The sequence below is a fragment of the Sturnira hondurensis genome, unplaced genomic scaffold, assembly GCF_014824575.4.
Source record: "Sturnira hondurensis isolate 20B ecotype Veracruz unplaced genomic scaffold, ASM1482457v3 Scaffold0001074, whole genome shotgun sequence".
Lineage (NCBI taxonomy): Eukaryota > Metazoa > Chordata > Mammalia > Chiroptera > Phyllostomidae > Sturnira > Sturnira hondurensis.
The window spans coordinates 2,461,512-2,488,160 of NW_028073705.1; the positions used below are offsets into that span (position 1 = coordinate 2,461,512).

At 36.2% G+C, this 26,649-nt stretch overlaps 1 protein-coding gene across 8 annotated transcripts in view; it reads right to left on the bottom strand.

The window, feature by feature from the left end:
• Positions 1-26,649, bottom strand: part of DGKH (diacylglycerol kinase eta) — a 210,297-nt gene that overhangs the window by 26,176 nt on the left and 157,472 nt on the right. For all 8 annotated transcript variants that reach the window (XM_037060214.1, XM_037060225.1, XM_037060193.1 and 5 more), the window contains 7 exons: positions 24,407-24,506; positions 21,182-21,455; positions 20,519-20,638; positions 16,406-16,531; positions 3,828-3,945; positions 2,730-2,840; positions 2,493-2,589 (listed from right to left, as the gene is read on the bottom strand). In XM_037060214.1, coding sequence (XP_036916109.1) covers positions 2,493-2,589; positions 2,730-2,840; positions 3,828-3,945; positions 16,406-16,531; positions 20,519-20,638; positions 21,182-21,455; positions 24,407-24,506 — 946 coding nt within the window. The remainder of the gene's footprint in view (positions 1-2,492; positions 2,590-2,729; positions 2,841-3,827; positions 3,946-16,405; positions 16,532-20,518; positions 20,639-21,181; positions 21,456-24,406; positions 24,507-26,649) is intronic.

Below are 26,649 nucleotides of genomic sequence, written 5' to 3' on the forward strand. Positions count from 1 at the left end.
CCCCCCAAAATTAAAAGTAGAACTACCATATAATCCAGCAATTCCACTTCTGGAATTTATCTGAAGAAAAGTACAACACTCTTTTGAAAAAATATATGCATTCCCATGTTCGCCACAGCATTATTTACAACAGTGAAGATATAAAACACCCTAAGTGTCCATCGATGAATAAACGGATAAAGAAAAGGTTGTGTATTTATGTTACAGAATACTATTCAGCCATTAATGACAAAAATTTTTTTGAGGGCCTTATACTAGGTGAATGAAACAGAGTAAGAAAAATAGCATATGATCTCTTTTAGATATGGAATTAAATTAAAAAATAAAAAATGTAAAACTTTAAAAATTCAGAAGTCATATTTATAAATGAAAATAAAGTAAAAATATTTCTAAATGAATACACTTTAGTTGGAAGCATGGTATGAATAAAATGAACATCTTCAGAAGAAAGTTCTATTTAAATTGCTTAATTTAATACTCTCTAATAGTTTAAAATATTTTGTAAGTTATTTTAGTATTATTGGTTTCTTTTCTATGTCTATGTATATTATGTATTTCATTCAAAACAGAATTTTGAGTTCACGAGGTGACAGAGGTAAACACAGCTCACGGTCTCCACAAGCCCAATGAAATTACAGCTGAACTACAGAACAACCATCATTCAGAATTGTGACACAGCGAGCTGAAGAGAAGTCCTACAACTACAGAATTAATGAAGAAACTGCACCTTGACTGGTAGGAGAGGTGGAGATGCAGAACGGACAGGTTCTACACCCACATGTGGCAGATAAAAATCGGGATGGATATCTAAGGAGTGAAGCCCCACACTAGGCCCCCCAGCCCAGGGTTCTAGTGCCAGGAAGATGAATCTCCATAACTTCCAGCTGTAAAAAACTAGTGAGGATTGAGGCTGCAGAAGACAGAAACTGCTGGGCTGCCTGGAAGTTCCCCTTAAAGGACCCACACACAAACTCACTTGCTCTGAGCTCTATTGTGAGGGCAGCAGATTGAAAGGCATCAGAGGCATACGGAGAGCAAATGAACTGACCAGCATCAGGTTGAGAGCTGGGGAATAGCTTTCTCTTAAACAGAGGTGCTGGCAGAGGCCACTGTTCCTTTTCCCAGCCCTCCCCACACAGAGCCAAAGAACTAGCAGGCAAGAGCCATATCTGAGACTCCATCAATCTGGCTCACATTGTTTGCTCCACCCAACCTGTTTCCAGTGTCCCTTCCATATGAATGAGTTCTTGGCTCATGCTTCAGCTTTTCCTTAATTATTTTAAACAAGCAGCATCTGGCTTCCGTAAGCCCCATACCCCTCACTAAGTTGTCCCAGGCCTGGTATTAGCAGCTGCCAGCCTCAGGTCGCAGCTTGGCCTTGCCTGGGCACCTCCAAGCCCAGCACAAGTAGCAGCTATCTGCAGATCACTTTGTAGCTTATGTTATGTGACCCCAAACATAACACTGGCAGTAGCTGATCCTGGATGTGCCAAGAGCAATCAAGGCTCAACTACAACAGGAGGTGTACAGAGCCCACACAGTGGGGCACATCTTGAGTACCCAGCTTGGGCATTAGAGGAGGCTGTGCCACTAGACCTTGCAGGCCACCGACTACTACATTAGGCCACTCCACCAAGCCTAGGAGATGTGGTAGCTGTACCTAATACACAGAAATAAATACAAGGAGGCTGCCAAAATGAGGAGACAAAGAAACATGGTCAAAGGAAAGCACAGAACAAAACTCCAGAAAAAGAACAACAACAACAACAGAGACAAGATAACTTCTGGATGCAGAGTTCAAAACACTGGTTTATAAGGATGCTCAGTGAACTTAGTGAGAACTTCAACATCACAGAAAGGGCAGGGAAACCATAAAAAAGAACCATTCAGAAATGAGGGAGATACTAACAAAAATAAAGAACAATTTACAGGGAATCAACTTTCCTAATTTGGTGAAGGAAATAGACACATAAGTTCAGGAAGCACACAGAGAGCCAAATAAGATGGATGCAAACAGGCATCCATGACTCTCTAAGAAACATAATAGTTAAGATGCCAAAGGTTAAAGATAAAAAGAGAATCTTAAAAGCAGCAAGAGAAAAGCAGTTAATTACCTGTAGGGGGGGCTTTACATAAGATCATCAGCTAATTTCTCAAAAGAAACTTTGCAGGCTAGAAATTGACAAGAAATATTCAAAGTCATGAAAAGCAGGAACCTACAGACAGGATTGCTCTACCCAGCAAAGCTATTGCTTAGAATCCAAGGGCAGATAAAGAGCTTTCCAGACAAGAAAAAACTAAAGGAGTTCGTCATCACTAAGCCATTATTATATGCACTGTTAAAGGGACGGAAATAAATACACATCAATCAATAACTGAATCTAAAAAACAAACTAAGCAAGCAAGAAGAACAAAGACAAATGAGCTCCACAAATACAATCAATTTCCTAAGAAAGGTAACTTGAAATGTCTTTATTGCAAGATGAACTTACCTCAAGTTGAACTCTCTGTTCTAAATTCTTGTAGGATCTCTGTAGTAACTCCCGGGTTCCAAGGACTCCATACCACATCAAGTTTTTAGTTCGGCTCCTGATAATAAACATTGGCAGGCACTTTCAGTGACTATTATTTATTTAGTCTTTAAAGGCAGAGCAAGTAAAAGAGATAATAAATGAAATTAAAGTAACATTGCTTTTGTGCACTAACATTATTACTATTACCAAAATTACCTGCATTTTTCAGGATGTTCCTCTCTCTTATTATTAAATTCTAATGAAATTTTTGCATCTAATCCAATCCCAAAGTAATTGTTCATGACACATTTTTCTGAATATCCATCTCTATGATAATAAGAAAAAGGACATGAAAGTCAATTTCAAGTTCATAACAATTACAATTTATATTCAGCACGTAAAACCATTAAAGATTCCATTCCTGAGAATAAAGCTAAGCAAAAATCACTTCCTATTTACATGTAATATGCATGACCCTAGTGTATGGCTGTAAATGTTGGTAACATACAAAAAAACAGTGGACAAGACAAAGTGAAGAAAGAGTCATGGTAATGCTTCTGTACTATTCGCAACAAAATCTTAGTTCTGTCTCCTAAACGAGCTCCCCACCCCACTACATACACAACTGGGAGGGGCTTGCAGTTAGGTACCAATACTCCTTTCACAATTAAAAAGTTTACTCCACTTCTCTTATCAATGGACATATATGTGCTAACCAAAAACACTAGATCTATTCCATTTTTCTAGGTGCTTTGGAAAGTGCCAAGTTTAAATACGGTACTATAGTTGAGGGCTGTTATTAGAAAAATGAGATACAATAAAAGCAAAATCAAATATGAAAGTAAAAGGAAGCACACATTGAACTGCCAAAAAGAATTTTAGGAGCCTAAGAAGGGAAGAAATCAATGTGGGCCAAAAGCTTCCTGAAATAAGTGAACCCAGAAGCTGGAGGCAGAAAGATGATGGATCTGGCAAGACCAAGAAGAGAGGAGGTGAAGGGAAACGCATAAATATGAATATGAAGGAGTCAACGAAAAAACATTTCAGAGAAAGGTGAGTGGAGTGGTGTCTGACTTTGCCACAGCTTGTTATCGGAGACAAAAGGCTGGAAGGGACCTACTTCAGGAACACAGCATGAAAAGGACTGTATTTCACATGGATCAATGTGCTCATATTCATCAACTTTAGAAATTTTCTGATGATTCCTTTTGTACATGGAAACATATTTCTTGTAATACATGTAAAATGTTACCATTACTATAAAACAGCAACAAGAAAAGCCAAAACAAAATTTCTGTGAAAGTATTTGCTTACAATGAATCTGGATCTGGGTCAATAAACGGGGTTGCACCAAAAGGATCAGTATTTGCTAGTAACATTTTGTTGATAATAGAACTCCCAGCAATTGAGGCAGCTAGTCCTGCTCTTAAACCTGTATAGGGAAAAATAAATATATACAGGGTCACATGTTAAGGAAAAAAAGACAGAAAGAAATCCAGTCCATTATTTACATGCCTACTCTCAAACATCTTCTTCCCAAAGCATGGTTTTGCTGTGCCTGCTTCTCTCATTAATAAAAAATTAAGAATTCTTATATTGGTAAGTACAAGGCTTTTAATGCTTCTTAGGATCTACACACTGCAATAAAAAAAGAAAAAAACAGATGAGCACCTCGATAGGACTCTGTGACAGTTTCTCATTTACCATCCCGATAATTCTGTAACTTCAATAACTATTACTTCCTTTGTTGTAACAAATAAAGTACTAAGACATTAGAAATTTATAATAAAGGCTGAATTACCCGAAATGTCATGGAGTTACCACTTCCATACTCTCAAAGCATAGATAATAATACTCAGTTTAAAATGTTAATAGATGTACTAAAGTAAAAACACAAGTTAGTGTCAACAATTAGTAGTAAAATATTAAGTGCAGGTATTAATATTTTGAATTAAAAAATTTTTATTTATTGACTTTAGAGACAGAGGGGGAGAGAGAAAGGAGAGACACATAAATTATCAATTTGTTGTTCCACTTATTTATGCATTCATCAGTTGACGCCTGTATGTGCCCTGACTGGGGATCAAACCTGCAATCTTTGTGTATCAGGTTGATGCTCTAACCAACTGAGATACCCAGCCAGGGTGTGTATTTATATTTTTAGAAAAATACAGTATTCAACATTAAAAAATGAAGCATTTATCTTACTTCTAAATATGCAAAACCAAATTTATCTGAACATTATTTCTACTAAATAGTTGTCGTGTCATCTACTTAACCCAATATTAAGGCCAGAAGCACAAAGTCTGGAAAAAAGACAATGTAATAGGTGTTTAAGGGAACAAACAAAAGGAAAACTAGTAAACAAAAATATGTCATGCAACTGGAGAGTATTAGGGAATTAGAAAAAAAAGACTTTTCTTAAGCAAACATTTCTTTCCCAACATGTGCCATGTGCTCTTCTTAGATTATTATTCATTGTTTTACCTACTGAAGTTTAGCTACTATCAAATAATCAAGATGAATTTATTTCACCATTTAATTTTGCAGTTGCGAACATGCAATAGTATACTTTACTATTCCAACTGCCCTTATGTCTAAGTAAATAAAAAAACAAAGCAATCATTCTGATAAGAGGAAAGAACAGCTTGGACAGGTGAAGAGCTATACCCCAACTGTCCCACAGAAAAGTGTTATAATTTCTAAAATGTTTTTAGGCTAGCCATATCTACAGCTTCAGCCCAGAAAGGTCACCCCAAGGTTCCAGGATTGAATCTCTATGACCTCTAGACATGGAGGTCTTTCCAGAATCAAGCATGTTATTTTCTTTTTTGTTTTAGTATTTTCTTTTTTTTAAAATACAGTTTATTGATTATACCATTACAGTTATTCTATTCCCCCCTTCATTCCCCTCCACCCGCACACTCCCTCCCCCACCCTTCTCCCCCCTTAGTTTATAACCACGTGTCTCAACTTCTTTAGATTCTATATTTCCCCCACTATTCTCGCCCTCCCCCCTATCTATTTTCTACCTACCATCTATGCTATTTTCTGTGCCTTCTCCCCCCTTCTCCTCCTCCCACCCCCGTTTCTAACCCTCCATGTGTTCTTCATTTCTATGGTTCCACTCCTGATCTAGCTGTCCTCTTGGTTTGCTTTTGTTTTAGATGTGGTTGTTAATACCTGTGTGTTTGCTGTCCTTTCACTGTTGATATTTTTCATCATCTCTTTCTTAGATAAGTCCCTTTAGCATTTCATATAATAAGGGCTTGGTGATGATGAACTCCTTGAACTTGACCTTGTCTGAGAAGCACTTTATCTGTCCTTCCATTCTAAATGAAAGTTTTGCTGGATAAAGCAATCTTGGCTGTAGGTCTTTGGATTTCATGACTTGGAATACTTCTTTCCAGCCCCTTCTTGCCTGTAAGGTCTCTTTTGAGAAATCCGCTGACAGTCTGATGGGTACTCCTTTGTAGGTGACTGTCCCCTTATCCCTTGCTGCTTCTAGGATTCTCTCCTTCATTTTAGTCTTGGCTAATGTAATTATGATGTGCCTTGGTGTGTTCCTTCTTGGGTCCAACTTCTTTGGGACTCTCTGAGCTTCCTGGATTTCCTGGAAGTCTATTTCCTTTGCCAGACTGGGGAAGTTCTCCTTTATTATTTGTTCAAATACATTTTCCACTCGTGGCTGTTTCTTTCCCCCTTCTGGTACCCCTATAATCCGGATGTTAGAACATTTAAAGATGTCCTGGAGGTTCCTAAGCCTCTCCTCATTTTGTTGAATTCTCATTTCTTCATTCCTTTCTGGTGGGATGTTTTGTTCTTCCTTTTGGTCCATTCCATTGATTTGAATCCCCGTTTCCTTTCCATCACTATTGGTTTCCTGGACATCTCCCTTCATTTCAATTAGTTTAGCCTTCATATGTTCCTCCAATTTGTGACTGTACTCTACCATTTCTGTGAGCATCCTGATAAATAGTGTTTTAAATTGGGCTTCTGAGAGCCTGGCAATCTGTTGGTCGCTTAGAGTTATTGGCTCTGAGACTTTGAGTTCTTCTTGTGCCATCCTTTGGGCTGTTCGTGCCTGTTAAGTAGCAGGATCGGAGCCCTAGGTTTTCACCAGAGCAGGGCAACTCAGTCCCTGGGTTGTGCCCTTGTATGTGGGGGTGGGGTCAAAGAGGGACAATGGCTTCCCTCCGGCGCCCACCGCTGCTGTGACCCCACCAGCACTGCAGCCACCACCGTCACCAGGGCCATGCGCCCCACTCCACTGCACGTGAGTGTGCCACCACTGTCAGCCCTCCACCACTGGGTGTGCCCCCTGGGGCCTGCGTGGTCCGTCTCACTGCACGCGAGAATGTGCGACCTTAGTCAGTCTGCCCTGCACCCCGACTAGGTCCGGGCTGCCTGCGCTCCTAGGTCTGTCCTTCCGGACCCTGCTCCACTGCTGGCTCTGCCTCTCTTACCGTTCCCGTTGAATGGTTAGTAGTTGTCGGACTTCCGTATAATTCCGTTTTCTGATCTTTGGGTGTGTCCTTGTTCTCCAAAACTTTTGTTGTATCCAAACTTGGTTGTGGGAGAAGGCACAGTGTTTCTACCTATGCCTCCATCTTGGTGGAAGTCCTGTTTTAGTATTTTCATTGAGGTATAATTCACAGACCATCAAATTGACCCTTGAAAAGTGTGTAATTCAGTTGTCTGTAGTACACATATAAAAAGCTATGAAATGATAGCAACCATTTAATCCTACAACATTTATTTATTTATTTATTTATTTATTTATCTTTAGAGGAGAAGGGAAGGAGAGAGGGAGAGAGACATCAATGTATGGTTGCCTTTTGCACATCCCCTGCTGGGAGTTGGCCTGCAGGGAACTGGCCTGCATACCAGGCATGTGCCCTGACTGGGAATCGAACCTTGATCCTCTGGTTCGCAGGCCTGTGCTCAATCCAGGGCTATGCCAGCCAGGGCCCTACAACTTTTTTTTATTATTCTCAAAAGAAACTCCATACATATTAGCAATCATTTCCATTCTTCTCTACCCCAGACTCTGAAAAGCGCTAAAACACTTTCAGTCTCAGTGGACTGGCTATTCTAGACATTTCATATACATGGAATTGTGAAATATGTGACTTTCTATGTTAAGCTACTTTCACAGGGCATAATGTTTTCAAGGGTCATCATGTTATAGTATGTATCAATTCTTCATTCTTTTTAATTGCTGAATAGTATTCCACTGTATGAATATACTATAATTTTCTTTCAGTTGATGGATATTAGGTTTTTTTTCTGCTTTTTTGCTTTGTAAATAACCTTGCTATAAGTAGCTGTGAATAGTGTTTGTATAGACATATCTTTTCAATTCTTACAGATACATGCCTAGTAACTGAATTTCTACATTATATATTAATTCTGTTTAACTCTTTGAGGGGCAACCANAGTATGTATCAATTCTTCATTCTTTTTAATTGCTGAATAGTATTCCACTGTATGAATATACTATAATTTTCTTTCAGTTGATGGATATTAGGGTTTTTTTCTGCTTTTTTGCTTTGTAAATAACCTTGCTATAAGTAGCTGTGAATAGTGTTTGTATAGACATATCTTTTCAATTCTTACAGATACATGCCTAGTAACTGAATTTCTACGTTATACATTAATTCTGTTTAACTCTTTGAGGGGCAGCCAGATTTTTTCAAAATGGCTTCACCATTTTATATTCTAAGCAGTAACAATGATGGTTCCAGTTTCTCTATGTCTTTGCTAATATTTCTTATTTTCTGTCTCTCTGATCATAGCCATCCTAGTGGAGGGGGTAGTAGTATCTCACTGTGGATTTTTAAAAATTTACTATCACCTTTTTGTTAATCCACGATCAATATTCTTCTTTTTTTTATTGTTGTTCAAGTACAGTTGTCTCCATTTTTAACCCACCACTCCCTGCCACCCCAGCCAACCCCAGCCCCATTGATCCTACTGCCCTTTGGCTTTGTCCATGTGTCCCTTAGACATATTCCTTGACAACACTTCCCCTTCCCCACTATTATCCCTTCCGCTCCCTTCTGGTTACTGTCAGTTTGCTCTTTATTTCAATGTCTCTGGTTATATTTTGCTTGCCTGTTTTGTTGATTAGTTTCCACTTATAGGTGAGATCATATGGTATTTGTTTTTCACCGCCTGGCTTATTACACTTAACATAATGCTCTCCAGATCCATCCATGCTGTCACAAAGGGCAGGGGCTCCTTCTTTCTTTCTGTTGTGTAGCATTCCATTGGGTAAATGTATCATAGTTTTTTGAGCCACTCATTTACGATGGGCACTTGGACTGTTTCCAGCACTTGGCTGTTATTGTAAATAATGGTGCTATGAACATAGGAGTGTATATATTCTTTTGAATGGGTGTTTCAAGATTCTTAGGGTATAATCTCAGTGCTGGGTCAAAAGGCAGTTCCATCTTTAGTTTTATGAGGAAATTACTTACTGTTTTCCACAGTGACTGCATGAGTCTGTATTCCCACCAACAGTGTACTAGAGTTCCCTTTTCGCCATATCCTTGCCAGCACTTGTTGTTTGTTGACTTGTTAATGATGGCCATTCTGACCAGAGAGAGGTGGTAGCTCATTGTGATTTTAATTTGCATCTCTCTAATGGCCAGTGATGCTGAGTATCATTTCATATGTCTCTGGGCCCTCTATATGTCGTCCTTGGAAAAGTGTCTATTCAGGTCCTTTACCCATTTTTTAATTAGACTGTCTTCCTGGTGTTGAGAGATATGAGTTCTTCGTAAAATTTTAAGATCAAACCCTTGTGTGAAGTATCATTGGCAGCAAATATGTTTTCCCATACAGTAGGTTCCCTTTTCACTTTCATGATGGTTTCTTAAGCCATGCAGAAGCTTTTTTAATTTGATGTAGTCCCATTTGTTTATTAGTCTTTTATTTCCCTTGCCCTAGGAGATGTATCAACCAAAATTTTTCAGTATGGGATATCTAAGACTTTATTACCTATGTTTTCCTCTAGGGCTTTTATGGCGTCACAACTGATATTTAGACTTTTATACATCGTGAGATCTGGTGTATGGTATAAGTTAGTGGTATACATTCAATTTTCTCCACATACCTGTCCAGATCTGACAGCATTTACTGAAGAGGCTATTTTTACTCCATTCTATGTTTCTGCCCCCTTTGTCAAATATTAACTGATCAAAGAGACTTGAGTTTACTTGTCGGCTCTCTATTCTGTTCCATGGATCTATCTATGTGTCAGTTCTTCAGCCAGTACCAGATTGTTTTGATTACAGCAGCCTTGTAATATAGTTAGACATCAGGTATTGTGATCCCTCCTACTTTGTTCTTCATTCTCAAGATTGCTGAAGCCATGTGGAGTTGCTTTTGGATACATATAAATTTTTGAAATATTTGTTCTAAATCTGGGAAATATGTCATTGGTATTTTAATGGGATTGCACTGAATCTATAGATTGCTCTGGGTAGTATACATACTTTAATGATGTTCATTCTTCCCATCCATGAACACACTATATGCTTCCATTTATTTGTATCTTCCTTAATTTTTTTCTTTAGTGTTCTGTAATTTTCAAGTACAGGTCTTTTACCTCATTGGTTAAGTTTATTCCTAGGTAGTTTACTTTTCTTGTTATTATGATAAATGGGACTTTCCCCCCAGTTTCTGATTCTGATATTTCATTATTGGTGTACAAAAATGCCTTTGATTTCTGAATACTGACTTTGTATCCTACTGTTTGCCAAATTCACTTATTAGGTCAAATAGGGTTTTGGGGGGGCAACTTTATTTATATATTTTTTAGAGAGTGAGGAAGGGAGAAAAAGAGGGAGAGAAACATCAATGTGTGCTTGCCTCTCATACACCCCCAACTGGGGACCTAGCCCAAAACCCAGGCATGTGCCCTGACTGGGAATCAAATCAGCAACCCTTTGATTCACAGGCCAGCACTCAATCCACTGAGCCACACCAGCCAGGGCAGGTCAAGTAGTTTTTTGGTGGAGACTAGAAGGTTTTCTACGTATACTATAATGCGGTCTGTAAGTGATGACAATTTTGCTTCCTCGTCTATAATTTGGATGCCTCTTTTTCTGTTGGATCGCTGTGACTATAACTTCTAATACTATGTTGAATGAAAGTGGTGAAAGTGGACACCCTTATATTGTTCCTGATCTTAGTGGGAAAGCTTTTAGTTTTTGCCCATTGAGTATGATGTTGGCTGTAGTGTTCTCATGTATGGTTTTTCTTATGTTGAGGTATGCCCCCTCTATTCCCTGAGCATTTTTTCATAAATTGGTGATATACTTTATCAAATGCTTTTTCAGCATCTATTGATATAATCAATGATTTTCATCTTTCCTTTTGTTTACGTGGTGAATCCCATTTATTGATTTGTGAATATTGTACCATCCTTGCATCCCTGGGATGAATCCCACTTGTATCATCATTTTAATGTACTGCTGGATCCTGTTTGTCAATATTTTGTTAAGGATATTAGTGTCTATGTTCATCAGTGACACTAGCTTGTAGTTTTCTTCCTTTCTTGTGTCTTTACCTGGTTTTGGAATTAAGATAACACAGGCCTCATAGAAAGAGTTTGGTAGTCTTCCCTCTTCTTGAATTTTTCAAAATAGTTTAAAAAGGACAGGTGTTAGTTCTTCTTTAAATGTTTCGCAGGTAAAACTCACCTGTGAAACCATCCAGTCCAGGGCTTTTTTGTGCCAGGAGTTTTACAATTACTACTTCAATTTCGCTAGCTGTTGTAGGTGTATTCAGGTTTTCTGCTTCTTTGTTCAGTTTTAGAAGACTGTGTGTCTCTAGTAACTTCTCCATTTCACCCAGGTTGTCCAATTTCTTCACATATATTGTTCATATTACTTTCTTACAATGCTTTGAATTTATATGGTATCAATTGTAACTTTTCTTCTGTTTCTGATTTTATTTATTTGGCTCCTCTCTCTTCTTGGTGAGTCTGGTTAAAGGGTTGTCAATTTTATTTATCTTTTCAAAGAATCAGCTCCTGGATTTATTGATCCTTTGAATTGTTTTTTTAATCTCTATGTCATTTAATTCTGCTCTGATCTCCATTACCTCCTTCCTTCTACTTGTTCTGGGCTTTGTTTGTTGTTGTTCCTCCAGTTCTTATAGATGTAGGGTTAGGTTGTTTATTTGAAATGTTTCTATATATTTTAGGTAGGCCTGAATCACTTAAACTTCCCTCTCAAGACTGCCTTTGCTGTGCCCCATAGGTTTTGGACTGTTGTGTTTTTCTTTTTTTTCCCCCCACACAACGTTTGATTTCTTCCTTGATCTCATTGTTAATTCACTCATTATTTAATAGCATGTTATTCAGTCTCCATGTATTTGAATGTCTTTGAGTTTTTCTCCTGGAGATTGGTTTCTAGTTTCAAGCCATTGTGATCCAAGAAGATGCTGGATATGATTTCAATTTTCTTGAATTTGTTGAGGCTTGTTTTGTGCTCTACAATGTGGTCTATTTTTGAAAATGTAACATGTGCATTTGAAAAGAATATATATTTTGCTTCTTTAAGGGTGAAGGTTCTGTACACATCAATTAAGTTTATTTGCTCTGGAGTGTTGTTCAATGCCATAATATCCTTGTTGATTCTTTGCTTGGAAGATCTGTCCATTGTTGACAGTGGGGTGTTAAAATTCCATACGATGAGTGTGTTGCTGCTGATACCTTTCTTGAAGCCATCCAAGATATTCCTTATATATTTGAGTGCTCCTATGTTGGATGCATATATCTTTACAAGGGTTCTATCTTCTTGATGGACTATTCTTTTAAGTAGTATGTAGTGACTACTTAAAAAAACACAAAAACAATTTGTTTGTCTCTTTTTATGGTCTTTGTTTAGAATTTTATTTTGTGTGATATAAGTATTGCTACCCTGGGTTTTTTTTTTTCATCTCCGCTTGCTTGCTTTAAGTTTTGCCGTCCCTTCACTTTCAGTCTTTGTAGATCTTTTGTTCAGAAGTGGGTCTCTTGTAGGCAGCACAAGTGTGTCATGTTTTCTAATCTACTGAGCTACCCTGTGTTTTTTTTATTGCAGCATTCAATCCATTTACATTTAAGGTTATTATTGATAGGTACTTATTCACTGCCATTTTCTCTCTTTGTACCTATGTTCTCATCCCCGCCCCGCTCTTTTTTTCTTCATTTTCTTAAAGCAGTCCTTTTAGCATGTCTTACAATGCTGGTTTGGTGGAGATATATTCATTTAGCCTTTTTTGTGTCTGGGAAACTCCTTATTTAGCCTTCCATTTTCAATAAGATCCTTGCACGGTACAGTAGTCTTGGTTGTTCACTGTGGTTTTGATTTGCATTTCTCTGATAATGATGTGATCATCTTTTCACAGGCTTACTGGCCTTTTTATAAATCTCCTTTGGAAAAATGACTACCCAGACCCTTTGCTCATTTTTAAATTGGTATATTTGTCCTTTTATTTTTGAATTTTGAGTTCTGTATATATTCCCTTATCAGATGTTATTTTCAAATACCTTCTCCCATCCTATAGACTGTCATCTCACTTTCTTCCTGGTGCCCTTCGAATCAGAAATATTTTTAATTTTGGTGAAGTCCAATTTATATATTCTTTTGTTGCTTGTGCTTTTGGTGTCATATCTAAGAAGCTAATGGCTACGCCAAGGTTATAAGCACTTACATCTACATTGTCCTTTTATGGTTTTATAGGTACAGCTCTTACATTTTTATGTATAATGTGAAAGAATAGTCCAACTTAATTTTTTTTATAGCTAGTTGCCCCAGTACCAGTGGTTGAAAAGACTATTCTTTCCCCATTGAATAACTGTCTTATCACATTTGTTGAAGATCAATTAACCATAAATGTACAAGTTCTGTATTTCCAGTTCTCTTTTACTGACCTACATCAACATTATTAAGCCAGTTCTATGCGGTCTTGAGCACTGTAGCTTTGTAGTAAGTTTTGAAATCAGGAAGTGTGTCTTTCAACTTCTTCCTTTACAATATTGTTTTAACTACTCTTGATCTTTGTATTTCAATGTGAATTTATGATCAGTTTGTCAATTTCTTCCTAATAGGCAGTTGGGATTTTGGTAGGGATTGTGAGGAATCTGTAATCAATTTGAGATAAGTTGCCATCTTAATAATACTGTCTTCCAATCAATGAACACAGATGTCCTTACATTAAGTTAGATCTTTGTTTGCTTTCAGTAATGTTTTGTAGTTTTTGGTGTTCAGATCATTCATCTTCTTAGTTAAATGTATTCCTATTTTTCTTGTTACTTTTTATGCTATTGTAAATGAAATTTTTTCTTAATTTCATGTCAGATTGTTCATTACTAGTGTACATAAATGCAATGACTATTTGTATATTGATCTTTTTATCCTACAACCTTATTGTACTGATTTATTATCCCATTGGTTCACAGCCCACACTCAATCCACTGAGCTACACCAGCCAGGTAATTTATTACCTCTAATAGTATGTGTTTGTATGTATTCTTTAGGATTTTTCTAAATGCAACATAAACCATACTGACATGAAGTTTTACTTCCCTCATTTCCAATTTTGATGACTTTAATTCTTTCTATTTTCCAAGCTGAAAATCCCCATACAATGTTGAATAGAAGTGGCAAGTGGACTGTCTTGTTCCTGACCTTAGAGAGAAAGCTTTGAGGCTTTCACCATTAAGTATTGTGTCAGCTGCAGGTTTTTAATAGGCAAGAAGTTCCATTCTATTCCTGGTTGTGTGTTTTTACCATCAGAGGATGCTGAATATTTAAAAATGCTTTCGTTGTATCTCCTGAGATTTTTTACGTGATTTTTGTCATTTATTCTATTAATATGGTATATCATGTGGATTGGTTTTCACATGTTGAATCAAACTTGCATCACTAGGATAATACTGATAACGGTGTATAATTGTACAAGTTGTTGGATTCAATTAGCTAGTATTTTGTTGGGAATTTTTGTGTTGTTGCTCACAAAGATACTGATCTATAGTTCCTTATGATGTCTTTGATTGGTTTTGGTACCAGGGTAATGCTTGCCTCATAGAATATGTTGGAAAGTGTTTTACCCTCTTCTAGTTTTTGAAAAGGTATTAATTCTTCTGTAAACGTCAGCAGGAAAACAATTTGGTCCTGCGCTTTTCTTTACAGAAAGTTTCTGATTATTAATTTAATCTCTCCACTTGTTTTAGGTCCAGACAGATTTTCTATTTCTTCTTGAAGCAGTTTAGGTAGTTAGTATGTTTCTAGAAGTTTGTCCACATCATCTAGGCTATCTATTTTGTTGATATGCAATATTTTATAGCTTTTCCCTTATAATTCTTTCTATTTCTGTAAAGTCCATAGTGATATCTTCTCTTTAATCCCTGATTTCAATAATTTCAATCTTTTCTTTTCTTTGTCAGTGTAAAGGCTTGTCAATTTTGTTAATCTGTTCACAGATCAATTTTTGGTTTCATTGTTTTCCATATTGTATTCTCTACTCAATTTCACTTATTTCCACTCTAATCTTTATTGATTTCCTTTTTATTGCTGCTTTGTATTTAGTTTGCTCTTGTTTTTCCAGTTTATCAAATTAGAGAGTTATGTATTTGAGATCTTTCTACTTTTTTTAATAAGCATTTACAGCTATAAATTTCACTCCAAGCACTGTTTTAGCAGCACCAAATATGTTTTGGTGTACAATGTATCTTTGTTTTCATTCACAGTAAGGTATTTTTAAATTTCTCTTGTGTTTTTTTTTCATACGTATTTGTGCATTTCCTCACTTCTTAAATTTCCTTCTATGACTGCAATCCTTTTAAATTTACTGAGAATTGTTGTATGGCCTAATACATGGTAAATCTTTTTTTTACATAGTTGAGTAGAATGTGTACTCTACTGTTGTTGGGTATAGTGTTCTATAAACATCTATTAGGACTACTTGCTTTATGTGTTTTCAAGTCTTCCATTTCCTTGTTTATCTGTTTTGTTCTATCCACTATTGAAAAGAGGGTACTAAAGTTTCCAACTATTACTATGGAATTGTGATGTACCTTTAAAAATACCTTGTAGAAGACACAAGGGTGTGTTATATATCAGGGTGTAATTTCGGGTCCCGTCTACTCTGCAGTGAATCTGGAGAATTTTCACTAATTCAAACAGCAAGTAATTAAGAAGGCCTCTGAGACATCTATGCTTTCCTCTATCCTCTGCTGCACAAACTACTAGGTTTCCACTAGTACAAACCTAATCCCAGTGAAAATTCATCTTACTAGGTCTGGCATCGATTTCAAAGGTGTTCTAGTCTAAAAATAACTGCAGAGAGACTTATGGGTTAAAATAAAAGGAAGGCCCTAGCCAAGTACTTCAGTTGCCTAGAACATCATCCCAGCATTCCAAGTTGCACCTTAAATCCTCAGTCAGGTCACATATGAGAATCATCCAATGAATACATAAGTAAGTGGAACAACGAATCGATGTACTGATGTCTCCCCCCCCCCTCAATTCCCCTCTCTCTCAAATTAGTTTTAAAAAAACTAAAAGGAAAGCTGTTAAGATACTTAAAAAGTAGTGTAAGATCACATTTATCTTGGGTACTTAATAAATGCAGATTCCTGGGTTCTACTCTAGAACTACTCAAAGAAAATTTCTAAGGGCAGAGCCTATAAACATGTATTTTAATACCTTCTGGGCAACTCTTATACACACAAAATTTTAAGGATCTGGATTCTAGTTGGTAAGTGTGTCAAGCACATTCTCTTAAAGGGACATTTATCTTTAAGAGCACATTTCAGTAGTTCAGAGAAATGAGTACTTACACATCTTCACAGAAATACTTACAAATAGACAATATATCAGAATGTGTATTACCTGGGCAGATTATTCTGGTATTGAGCACAGGGAGGTTTTCTTTGTTGGCTGCCACAGTTGGACCAGGGCCAGAGTCAGTTTGGGAACGACTTGCCCGACTATCTGGAGACCGAGGTGCAGTTTTAACTGTTGGCAAAAGGTCCAGATTAAAAAGAAAAAATGATAAAGCTACAGAAATAAGCAAGCCCCTAAAAATTCAAGACATGAAACAATTTAATACATGTTTAAATCCATCAGCAGAAATGATATTACACTTATTTTCCTATTTTGTTTTTATTTTCTTGAGATTTACTATATAGAGAATCTCTGCCACAGGTAGATATTTTGATCTCTCATTTCAAATAGATGAAGATCACTACAAAAGAGGTGCCTACTGTACTCAAAGGTCAGTAATACTCATAATTTGAATTTGAATGTGACCACCTCATGTGTAAAGAAACAAAGAAATTCTGAAATCTAATTATTTTTAAAAAGTAAAACATGTTATCTACATTATCAATGTAATCCTTTTTCCATAAATGTTGAGTGAATGATCAAATTTAGTTAATGTAATTTTCAGAACTAGTATGTTAAACATGAGTTAACATTTTCTTCTACAAATGGAAAGAAAAAGTTTTTTTTCAAATGAAAGCAATATACCTTTTCTCAATTATTTATTCAAAACAATGATTTGCCCCAAACAGTTCTATCACATTTTATAAAACCTCAATACATTTTAAAATTTGTTCCAAAAGAGAATTACTCTCAAAGTTAACAACAAAAAGAGAGATTTAATTCTACCTAAACTGTAGTATTTTAATGGAGAGCATAACGAATTTAGGAGTTACTGGCAGGTGTTTAAAAAAAAACAGTAATCCTCAAACTCAATCTAAAAATACTCTAAAACCTAATTACCTTTATTCTTTCCAGGACTAATTACAAACTAACTATATTAATCTTACATTGTCTTTTCTTTGTTCAAAAACAGTTCAGTGGCACTAAAGAAAAGTAATAGAACAGATACACTTTTTTTTGACAGATGGAAGCCCTGGGGCTAATTTCTAATAAAAACCACCTTTTGATATTCATCCCTGATAAAAAGCAGAGAGCATCCTAATGGCTAAGATTGATGTTTCATTCCAAGTAAATAAACAAACGTTTCATGCTTCTTCCTACAAGTTTCATTAGTCATATAAATATACTGTTCTTGCATGTCTCAGACATTAATTATACACAAAATAATGGTAATACAATCACTGTGCTTCAAAAAATAATTATTATTTAATACAGAAACACCTCTACTGCGGATTCTGACTAAATTGGACTACTCATCAACAAATAAGATGAAACACTGCATCCTTAAAGACACATTTCAGTATCAGTATGTATAGCTCTATAATTGCATTTTTTAGTTTCCTTTGCTGACTACACTGGAAATGTCAAGTTCATGAGAGTATTAGTAAGGTGTGTGATAACTAGCTGAAAAACCATTAGCAGTGAGTGCTGAAAAACCAATCCTCCAAAGACAGCATCATGTTAGGGGGAATTATCAAGCACCATATTATAACACCATTGCTTGAGTCAACATTTTTTCATGGATGAAACATGGAAAGGCTGCTTATAGAATTCCACAGGAAGTATGTGTAAGATGCTAAAATAAAGCTCCAAAAGACTTTCACAAGGCGAAATGACAGATGTACATCAAAAAGATAAAAATTCACAGAGCTGAGTGTAAACTACTATAATTAGGTTAAAAAAATCACTTCCACTAAAACAAAAGGAGGAGTCCACTCTTATACAGTACTATTATATAATACTTTAAGGCAAACCCATAAATCTTGGGTAATGTTCATAACACTAATAGTGTCCAGAATGAGTAGCTTGTGCATAACTGCTATTACACTACAGAAATGGAGAATTTGGTTGAAAATGGGAATTGTATTTTAGACTAAACATTGACCAAACGGATGGGTGCAACCAGAAAAACAAGAAGTTTGACATAATCAAGTCAAAGATTGCTAGAGGAATTTAGGAGAGATAATCTGGAAAAGAAGACAGAAGGTGTAGAAAAAGGATACGGATGACATGGCAGGGTCACCCTCAGTATCGTGGAGTAACAGGTCAAACTGCTTTTAAACCAAACTATAAAGCACTACACAAATGCCATTAGTCATTACTGGTAACATTACACAGAAAACTTTATGAGTAATAACTATTTCCTGGGTGAATATTTAAGGAAGTAAGGTCTAAGATCTATAGAACTGGATTGGGTGCTGGAACAGGCGTATAGTAAGTCTAAAAGGGTTAAGGTTGTAGAATATGCAAGCATTGGTTGTATGCCAACATGTTAAGTTCTATAAAGTCTAATTTAAGGTTTTTTTAGAGTTTTAAATACAATGAAGGAATATTTTTTCAAAGTTAATGTAATCAGTACCAGTGGCAGTAGTAGCAGTAATAATAATGACATCAAATACTCATACAGATAGCAGTATGCATGAGTCTCTATTCTAGGCATTTTATATATATTAACTTATTAAACCCTTACAAGTGGGTGGGTATGTTATGAAGCAGGTCCACTATTATCCTCATTTTACAGGTGAGGAAGCCACAGAGTAGTGATCTACCCAAGTTAATATGTAACGAAAATAAATGGAATGATTGCAAACACTCTGTGTTGATTTTACATAGTAAAGTCACTATGTAATTATTTTCATTAACATTTCAATTTCTGCTTTTAATCTCCTAAATTAATCTTTCCCTTATACAATATGACACATTGTAAGTATAAATACATCCTCAGCCCTGGCTGGTACAGCTCAGTGCATTGAGCACGGGCCTGTGAAGCAAAGGGTCACAGTTCAATTCCCAGTCAGGGCACATGCTTGGGTTGCAGGCCAGGTCCCCAGTAGGGGACACATGAGAGGCAACCACATATTGATGTTTCTCTCCTACTCTTTCTCCTTCCCATCCCCTCCCTCTAAAAATAAATAAATAAAATATTAAAAAAATTAAAGTATAATAAGTCCACCCTCAATTCAAACTTAAAAGGAAATGGTTAGCATTCTTAATTAGCAACTATATATTAGTTTATTGGTAAAATTAATTTCAGTAGTAAAGTGCTTATAACTAGATATCGTATTATTTTTTAAGTTTAATTTAGCAATAAGGATTATCAACCACTTACACACTGATCAATGGAACTCAAGGAACTCATAAATTACTTAAATTCCAATTTTTATGCCTGTGGGGCCTACAGCTTTCATTCTCAAAGGAGTATGTGGGCACAAATAGGTTATGATCTGGTTATACAGGTGTTTTGTTTCTTCTCTGTTTCTTCAGGAAAACTGAGACATTTAAACATGTTTGCTTCTACAGTCCGTAGTTTACTATGATAATCTCTACATCATATGATAAAAAGGAGATGTGAAAGAACTTGACAATAGTCTAAATAATAGCCAAGCTTTATATTTTTAAAAGACTTGTTAAAGTATGATGCTAAGTGAAATAAACCAGGCGGTGGAAGACAAATACCATATGATCTCACCTGTAAGTGGAACCTAATGAACAAAATAAATAAGAGCAAAATAGAACCAGAGACATGGAAATAAAGAACAAACTGACAGTCCCCAGAGGGGAGAAGGGAAGGGATAACGAGGGAAAGAAGGGGAAGGGTCATCAAGGAACATGTATAAAGGACACATAGACAAAGACAATTGGGGTGGGGGAGTGAGGGTGAAGGGGAGGACTGAATGTGGGAGGCGGGGGGTTGGTAGGGCAGGGGAGAGTGATGGGGGAAAATGGGGACAACTGTAACTGAACAGTTAAAAACACAAATAGTTTATTTCAAACTGATAAAACTTGAAAAAGATTTTATTTATTTACGTTTAGAGAGAGGGTAAAGGAAGGAGAAAGAGAGGGAGAGAAACATCAGTGTGTGGTTTCTTTCATGGGCCGCCCAATGGGGGCCACAGGCGTGTGCCTTGCCCAGGTTAAACCAGCAGCCCTTTGGATCACAGGCCGGCACTCGGCCCACTGAGCCACACCAGCCAGGGCCAGACTGATAAGCCTCTCGAAAAGAACAAGCACTATTATATTTTATTTCATTTCAAAACAATTTCATTGTCGTTTTCTTACCAGTTAATGACTCTTTTGCATCATCATCTTTAGATTCTTTAGATTCATCTGTTTCTGTGCTATCATAATCAAATGACTGATTAACTGGTTCACAGGGGTGAACTGTCTGGTCTTCCATAACTTTAAGTAATAAGAAGATAAATATGTTTAAACAAGAAAAAATGAAATCCATGAATATCAATATATGCTCAGGGAAGGAAAATTGGAACATAAATCAAAATAAATTTCATATTCACAAATAAACACTAATTGGCAATAAACTTAGGGGCATTATCTGTAAATGTTAGATATTATAAAATTAAACTGTCAAAATTACATTTTTATTAGAAGAAAAAAATAACAAAAATTTTAGAGAATGAAATACAAGTCCAATTATAAGTTATAACCTGTAAAAAGTTTTTGGATACTTATTATCTATGCTATAATTAACTTTTAGTCTGCTATAAAAATTCTAAGAGTATATATATTATATCAACATAAAAATTAAACTATAGGCAGAGCTTTTATAAACTCTTAACATTAACTTTAATAGCTTTACCTTTTATTTTGTCTTAAAAAAATACAAACTTTTTAAGTGTCTCCAATCTGACCAATACAAAAATTTCACTGTTCGCAATGAGAATGTTGCTAACTCCTTTAAAAGCCAATTTTGTTAACATATACCTTTTCCTGCTTCTTCGATGACCTGCCTCACTGCTTTCTTTAAACTGTTTGCCCGCATCATTATTTCCTTTGGTTTGACTGCTTTCTGGCAGGAAGGTTTTGTAGTGTCATCCAAGAGTTGTTCCTTGCTTTCACATAAGGACTCTTCACTTGAAGATTCCACAGTATCTTCTTCTATAATGACAGAGCCAATGCCCGGGAGAACTTGAACAGCCTGGGAATCTGTGTGCAAAGCCTGGAGCAGTTGGTCAAGCTTCTCATTTAGGACTGAACACTAAGAAAACAAAAAATGTCATAATGAATTTCCTTTAGTGGATTAAAAAAAGGGTAATTTAAATGAATGATTTCTGATTTTAGAGGAAAAATGTGATATACTGATGTTTACCATTAATTGGCTATTACATATTACTTTACATACCCATGGACTAAATAATTTATAATTTAAAAAAACAACACAATTCTTATGGAAATTTATACTTCAGAACCATTCAGCCTCCATTTCATGAGTGAAAATCTTGGAATAGCTATTTTTCCTTAAAAAAAAACAAAACACAACAACACAACAAACCCTTTACTATAAAATGACCATTGGTCCTGGATGGTGTAGCTCAATGGATTGAGTGTTGGCCTGTGACCAAAGGGTTGCCAGTTTGATTCCCAGTCAGGGCACCTGCCTGGGTTGCAGGCCAGGTCCCCAGTAGGGGGCATGTGAGAGGCAACCACACACTGATGTTTCTCTCCCTCTCTTTCTCCCTCCCTTCCCCTCTCTCTGAAAATAAATAAATAAATAAATACCTTAAACAATAAAATGACCATTGCATGAAAATTTTATGTATTATACAAAATTTGCTATATATTATACAAAATATCATGTAAATTCTTTTTTAAGGTAATCAACTTACAGCACCATCTTGGGCATTACAAGCTGCAGATCGAGCTTTGGTAAGCTCACCTTCAAAGCTTTGGTTTGCAAAGGAGTGAACAGTGCTTAAAGAATCATTGGCTCAAAGCAAGAGCAAAAAGGAAAATGCAAAAGCAATCAGCCCTTGTTTCTTTCTGCTTTCCTTGAATTCCTGGGGGTGGAGAAACATTTAGGACTGAACTTCACTCTTTCATTCTCCATTTATTTGTCTTTGATGACAGGCCAAGACAAAGTTACAGCAGAAAATGTGAAAAAAAAAGTGTCACTAAAATATTTGACAGAGGAAGCAAGCACATTCAATGGGCTAAAAACAGTTTATTCAGTAAATGGTGTTGGTAAATTTGGACAGATATATGCAGCAAAATGAAACTAGAGCACCTTCTTCACAACACACAAGAAAAATTCAAAATGGATTCAAGGCTTAAATGTTATACCTGAAAGCACAAAAATCCTAGAAGAAAACATAGGCAGTAAAATCTCGTACATTGCTTGTAGCAATATTTTTCTGATATATGTTCTCAGGCAAAGGAAACAAAAGAAACAACAAACAGATGGGACTACATGAAACTAAAAAATTTTGCACAGCAAAGGAAATCATCAACAATATAGACAACCCATGGAATGGGAGAATGATACATCTCGCTGATACATCTGATAATGAGTTACTGTCCAAAGTTATAAAGAACTTATAAAACTCAACACCAAAAAAAACTCCACCCCCCAAAATCAACCCATCAACAAAAACCAAACAACCTAATTAAAAACTGGGCAAAGGACCTGAATAGACACTTCTCCAAAAAGGACATACAGATGGCCAATAAACATATGAAAAGATGCTCAATATTAGTAATCATAAGAGAAATGCAAATTAAAACCACAATGCCATGTCACTTCACACCTTTCAGAATGGCTATCATCAATGAATCAATAAACAGTAAGTGCTGATGAGGATGTGGAGAAAGGGGAATGCTTTTGCACTGCTGGTGGGAATGCAGATTGGTGCAGCCACTGTGGAAAAGAGTACGGAGATACCTTAAAAAATTAAAAATGGATCTTCCTTTCAACCCAGTGATCCCACTCCTGGGAATATATCTGAAGGAACCCAAAATACTAATTCAGAAGAACAAAAGCACCCCTATGCCCATTGCATCATAATTTATAGTCACCAAAATATGGAAGGAGTCCAAGTGTCCATCAGTAAATGAGTGGATAAAACAACCATGGTATGAATACACAGTGGAATACTACTCAGCCATAAAAAAGCAACACAGATAGACCTGGAGAGCATTATGTTAAGTGAAATAAGGCAGTCAGGGAATAATAAATACCATATAATTTCACTCATGTGTAGAATGTAATGAACAAAGTGAACATGCAAAACAGAGACAAGAGTCACAGAGAGAAAGCAGGATGACCACTGTGGGGTGGGGGTTTGGGGTAGAGGGATTGAGGGATTGAAGAAAAAGGACCCATGGATATGGATAACACTGTAGTGCTTGCAGGGGTGGAGGGGGAGGATGATATAAGGGGGATAAAAGGTAACGGAAAAAATACAATTAGAAAACTGTCACTAGAGAGGGTTTCTGTTTTCTGAATCTCTTCACAGAGCAGAAAAACAAGAGAAAGGCTAAAATCCTCAAATGTATGTTTATTTGTATTTTTTTCTTCCACTCAATTATCCCACCATCTACACCATGAATTTTGGGGAGATCTTTTTTTGGAAGCCCAAGAAAGCCCAGTCTTATAAAAATGTCTTGCCATGAACTCAAGAGAACACATATAGCAGCTCTTAAGGTTCAGTAAATTACTCTCATTTTAGCCTCAGAAAACTTATGGAGGGGAAAGAAATCTATAAAAATAAAGGCAAAAACAGAATGCTGAAAGGCACTGAGGACTGTGAAGTCTAGGGAATGTGAGGAACTGTACTGGTAGGGTGCCTGACTGGCCAAAGTCTGCCTGAAATGGAAGGCCATTTCGCTCTCCCCTGGAACCCTGTGCACCCAGCCTTCTCCTCCAGTGACCTGGTTATTGTACATTTCTTCTTCCAGATGCCAATCCGTTGGCACAGGGAGTTATGTTATAAAATTCAGTTTGTCGGATGTCTTCAGCAATATAGTTTTCCTACCCCTTAAAAGGTTACTCTAAAATACGATGTTTTTAAAACACTGTATGTGATTCAAAAGTAACTTTTCTCTTGATTTATAATATTTTGGCAAGAAAACCACTTAATCATTTTAGCTATAAAACAAATTCAATGCTAACACTGTCAATGAAATTCTTCCATGCCCCCCATGCATCCTTACTTTACTGGCCACGGCATCAGCTACAACAGTATTTTCCAACGTTTTCTCATATGCCTTCTCTACTTTGGCGACGAAGTCCTTTACAGTTTCACATAGTATCCTTTAAAGAAAAATTGTACAGTTCAATACAGTCAGTAGGCTGATTTGTTTTCATTTATAAATATATTAGAAGTAAATACAACTAAGCAAACTCTCAAAATATTGGGACCATTTGTATATAAACCCATAATTGCACCTGCTGTTTCATACATCTTATAGAAGTTAAAACATTCTAAGTGATGGATACATGAAGAAAACTTGCTGCACATGATTTAAATAAATGCAATGTTAAAGTAATAACAAGCCATTGTCAAATACTTGAATTTTATCTTGATGAGTATTTTTAGACCCCATTTTAAAACACATCACCTCCTAAATAGTATATAATATCATAATAACAGGATAAACTTGTCACTTATGTTGCCCTTGTCATTCATCCTGGTGGTGTCTTGATTTTCCAAGGTTCCTGAAAACAGGCTGCGTATTATGTTAGGAATGTACCCATCACTAGAAGTGAGTTATATTTTCTGTAAATTCATTCATTTCTTTCCTTAAGGTAATACGCAAGATTAATTTATTTTAGGTGTTGTTAGTGCCAATGCATATGGTTTACTTCTTTAAATTATATTTTAAATTACATTTCGTTTCTTTGTAATAGACTGGAAGAAAAAAGGAACTAAAACACTAACCAAATCTGTTTTTCAAAAGTCGTTGGAGCTGGTGTTGGATTAAAAACAACAACTAAGAAGCAGAAAGGTATTGTATGAACAGCTTTTTGTAGCAAAGGCTAATATGGATTCTGAAATCAAAGTGAGATGATTTAAAAATAGTATGGACAACAATTGGTGATTGCGGTGGCACATGGAGGTGGCCCAGATGTGAGATAAATGGTAATGGAAAAAATACAATAAAAAAAGAAAAAATACTTTAATCATTGGTATAGATAGAGGAATTTGAAGGGAGGGGAAAACAGATCCCAGTAATTCTTCTGGATTTTACACAATCTTCTCTCGTATGTGAGTAACGTAATGGTTAAGTTTCTAGATGCTTAAGTGTTATGAAAATGAGCCATTCAATAGCTACAGGACTCTCTCTCTCTCCAAACCTTCACATTTATCATCAAGGAAATAAAGGCACTGCTCCTAACAGTTTTTGTTTTGTTCGTTGCTTTTTGTCAACCATTTCTAGATTTCATTTAGACAAAATGTAGTGTTCCCTAAGCCTCAATCTTTTTGACTGGCCTTTTAAATTCAAATTTCTGCAGATAATATTTAGCTTACTGTTTATTGGAGATGCATTCATGTACTTCTCATCAAGTTTTGTCTTCTTTTCTCACGTATAATACTTTTATGGAATTTATTGAAATATTAAAGCAAGCTATCATGGAATTTCTTCTTTGGCCCTTACTGACAGTTTCTCCAAGATATCTCACTTCTAGGGCAAGGAGACACTGACATCCCCTTCTCTTTATGTAACTCCAAAGTAGAAGTCTCTCTCGCCATAATTACAACACTGTCTTGATGTAATTTAATTTTCTCTTGGGTTACTGAAGTTGTATATGCTGTAACACTGGGATAGCTACATTGCTGGTATTTTACCAATTGCTAAGGACAGAGCCCACTGGTCCATCCCTCTCGGAATGAAAGTGGGGCAAGAGTGCCTTCCCCTAGCTGTGCTAGGCTGCTGAGGCAAATGTAGGCTGAAGGACAAAGGATGATTCTGTGTTGGGAGAAGGCTTGCCACATAAACTGAGGGAAGAATCAGAAGAAAAGGTCTCTTATGGTCCATTACGTTCCATACTCCAGAAGATATAGGATATTTATATTCTGAAGGTATGAATTAACTTTTTATTATACTTAAATAATAAATGTAGAATTCTTAAAATAGAAATAAATACATTTAAAACTAGCACAATTTTAAAGTCACACCAATTGGGAACTTACAAACTGGAGGAAAAAAACCCTTAAGATGTATTTTCTATAGTAATGCAAAACACATTCTTCAACTACTTTAATGCATAAAGACTTCCAGGAAACATGTGCAAATATATCAAATGAATCAAAGTAAAATATGAATTTTTCCAATAGAGCTAAAAACATTTAAATCCTTAATTACATGTTTAATTAATGTTAGGACGATTTTGCTGAGCTACTTCAAGCATTTTGTCTTTAGCTTTGTATCCCTTCGAAGTTGAGCAGTTAATG